Source organism: Frankliniella occidentalis, unplaced genomic scaffold (assembly GCF_000697945.3).
Source record: "Frankliniella occidentalis isolate FOCC.00 unplaced genomic scaffold, Focc_3.1 Scaffold6057, whole genome shotgun sequence".
Lineage (NCBI taxonomy): Eukaryota > Metazoa > Arthropoda > Insecta > Thysanoptera > Thripidae > Frankliniella > Frankliniella occidentalis.
Window position 1 is genome coordinate 1 of NW_026273092.1, and position 1,258 is coordinate 1,258.

Genomic DNA, 1,258 nt, shown 5'->3' on the forward strand with positions numbered 1-1,258 from the left:
CCTCCCACCATAATTTGAAAACTCACCTCATGATATACAAGCCTGTCATTTAGTCCATACCAAATTGCTACTGGAGCACTAACTTTGTTCATTTGATATTCTGGAGGCTTTGATTTGCCGTATTTTAGAATGTTCTTCTCAGTTCCATAGTCAAATTGATGAAAAACTCCTGTTGGTAAAATAATGTTAATGTAAAAATATTCATGTTATTTACTAGACAATATTTTGAGAGCGGTTTTTTGTACCTTGCTCATAGTTCTGGTAGTAATGAGCCACTTGTCCAACTGAAGCACCAGCTGGAAAGTGAGCAAAAATCATTGGCAGCATGCTCTGAAATCAAGAAGCGAAAACAAAATTAGACCTATTCTTTCCACCCGATTTAAATTTTTCATTGCCCTTGAAGTGAAGAGAATCGTTTGAATCTGCTCGGAGGGAAGTTACCGCGTTAAGTTGTGCCCTGTTGGACCCCACGACACTGAAAAGGACCTCAGCACACATGGTCTGCACGGGAGAGCCGTCCCGGCAGAGGGTATCTGCCAAAAAGACTGAGCGGTTGCTGCGGGAGAAGTAGTTGTCGAACAGCATCGGCATGTCGAGTCTCTGCGAAAGAAGATAGGTGCGTGTTAAGTTTAAGGAGCCAAAGTAGCCCAGCGGTGGTGGCACGTGCATAGAGGCCATGCCATTGCCATGGGTACCTTGAGGACGGCGGCGGCCTGGAAGGCACGCTTGGCCATGGGGCTCTGTATGCGGCTCCAGTAGGTGACGGGGGCCAGGTGCACGGCCAGGCGCACCTTCGACATGAGATCGGGCCGCGTCGAGCCTAGAATGTAGAAGATTGTGGTGCCCATCGAGTGGCCGATGTAGTGGAGCTTGTCTGCCCTGCTCGTGTTGAGCACCTTCTCGAAGAAGGCGGGCAGGTCGTACACCCCTGGCTCGTGAAGGCTGCGGATGAAACAAAAGACACGACGTGACGAAAGCGTAATGCCTCAAAGCTGCGCACATGTGTTTGTTGCCTCCTCGACTTACGTGTAGTCCCAGAAACGGAAGTCGTTGTCGGCAAACTTGGTGTGCGTCCGGGAGTATGTCGAACCCCTTGTGTTGGCCAGCCAGACATCGTAGCCCGCGTCTGCCAGCAAGAAGGCTGGAACAGAGTTCAGCAGTGAGCCGAGTGAGCCTCGCAGTGAGCGTTGGCCGGCGTTGGTGTTGCCAAGTCCAAGTCCCTACGCTAACGGCGGCGCGGCCGGTACATGTCCCTGCC

At 51.3% G+C, this 1,258-nt stretch overlaps 1 protein-coding gene across 1 annotated transcript; it reads right to left on the reverse strand.

Moving 5' to 3' along the window:
* Window positions 1-4: 4 nt before the first annotated feature.
* On the reverse strand, window positions 5-1,141 carry LOC113201947 (lipase 3-like; the record flags this gene model as incomplete). Its single annotated transcript, XM_052277193.1, is given in 5 exon segments — window positions 5-169; window positions 246-330; window positions 442-600; window positions 696-942; window positions 1,027-1,141. Coding segments are annotated over 5 exon segments (771 nt in total), but the record flags the coding sequence as incomplete, so codon positions are not given.
* Between the last annotated feature and the right edge of the window lie 117 nt (window positions 1,142-1,258).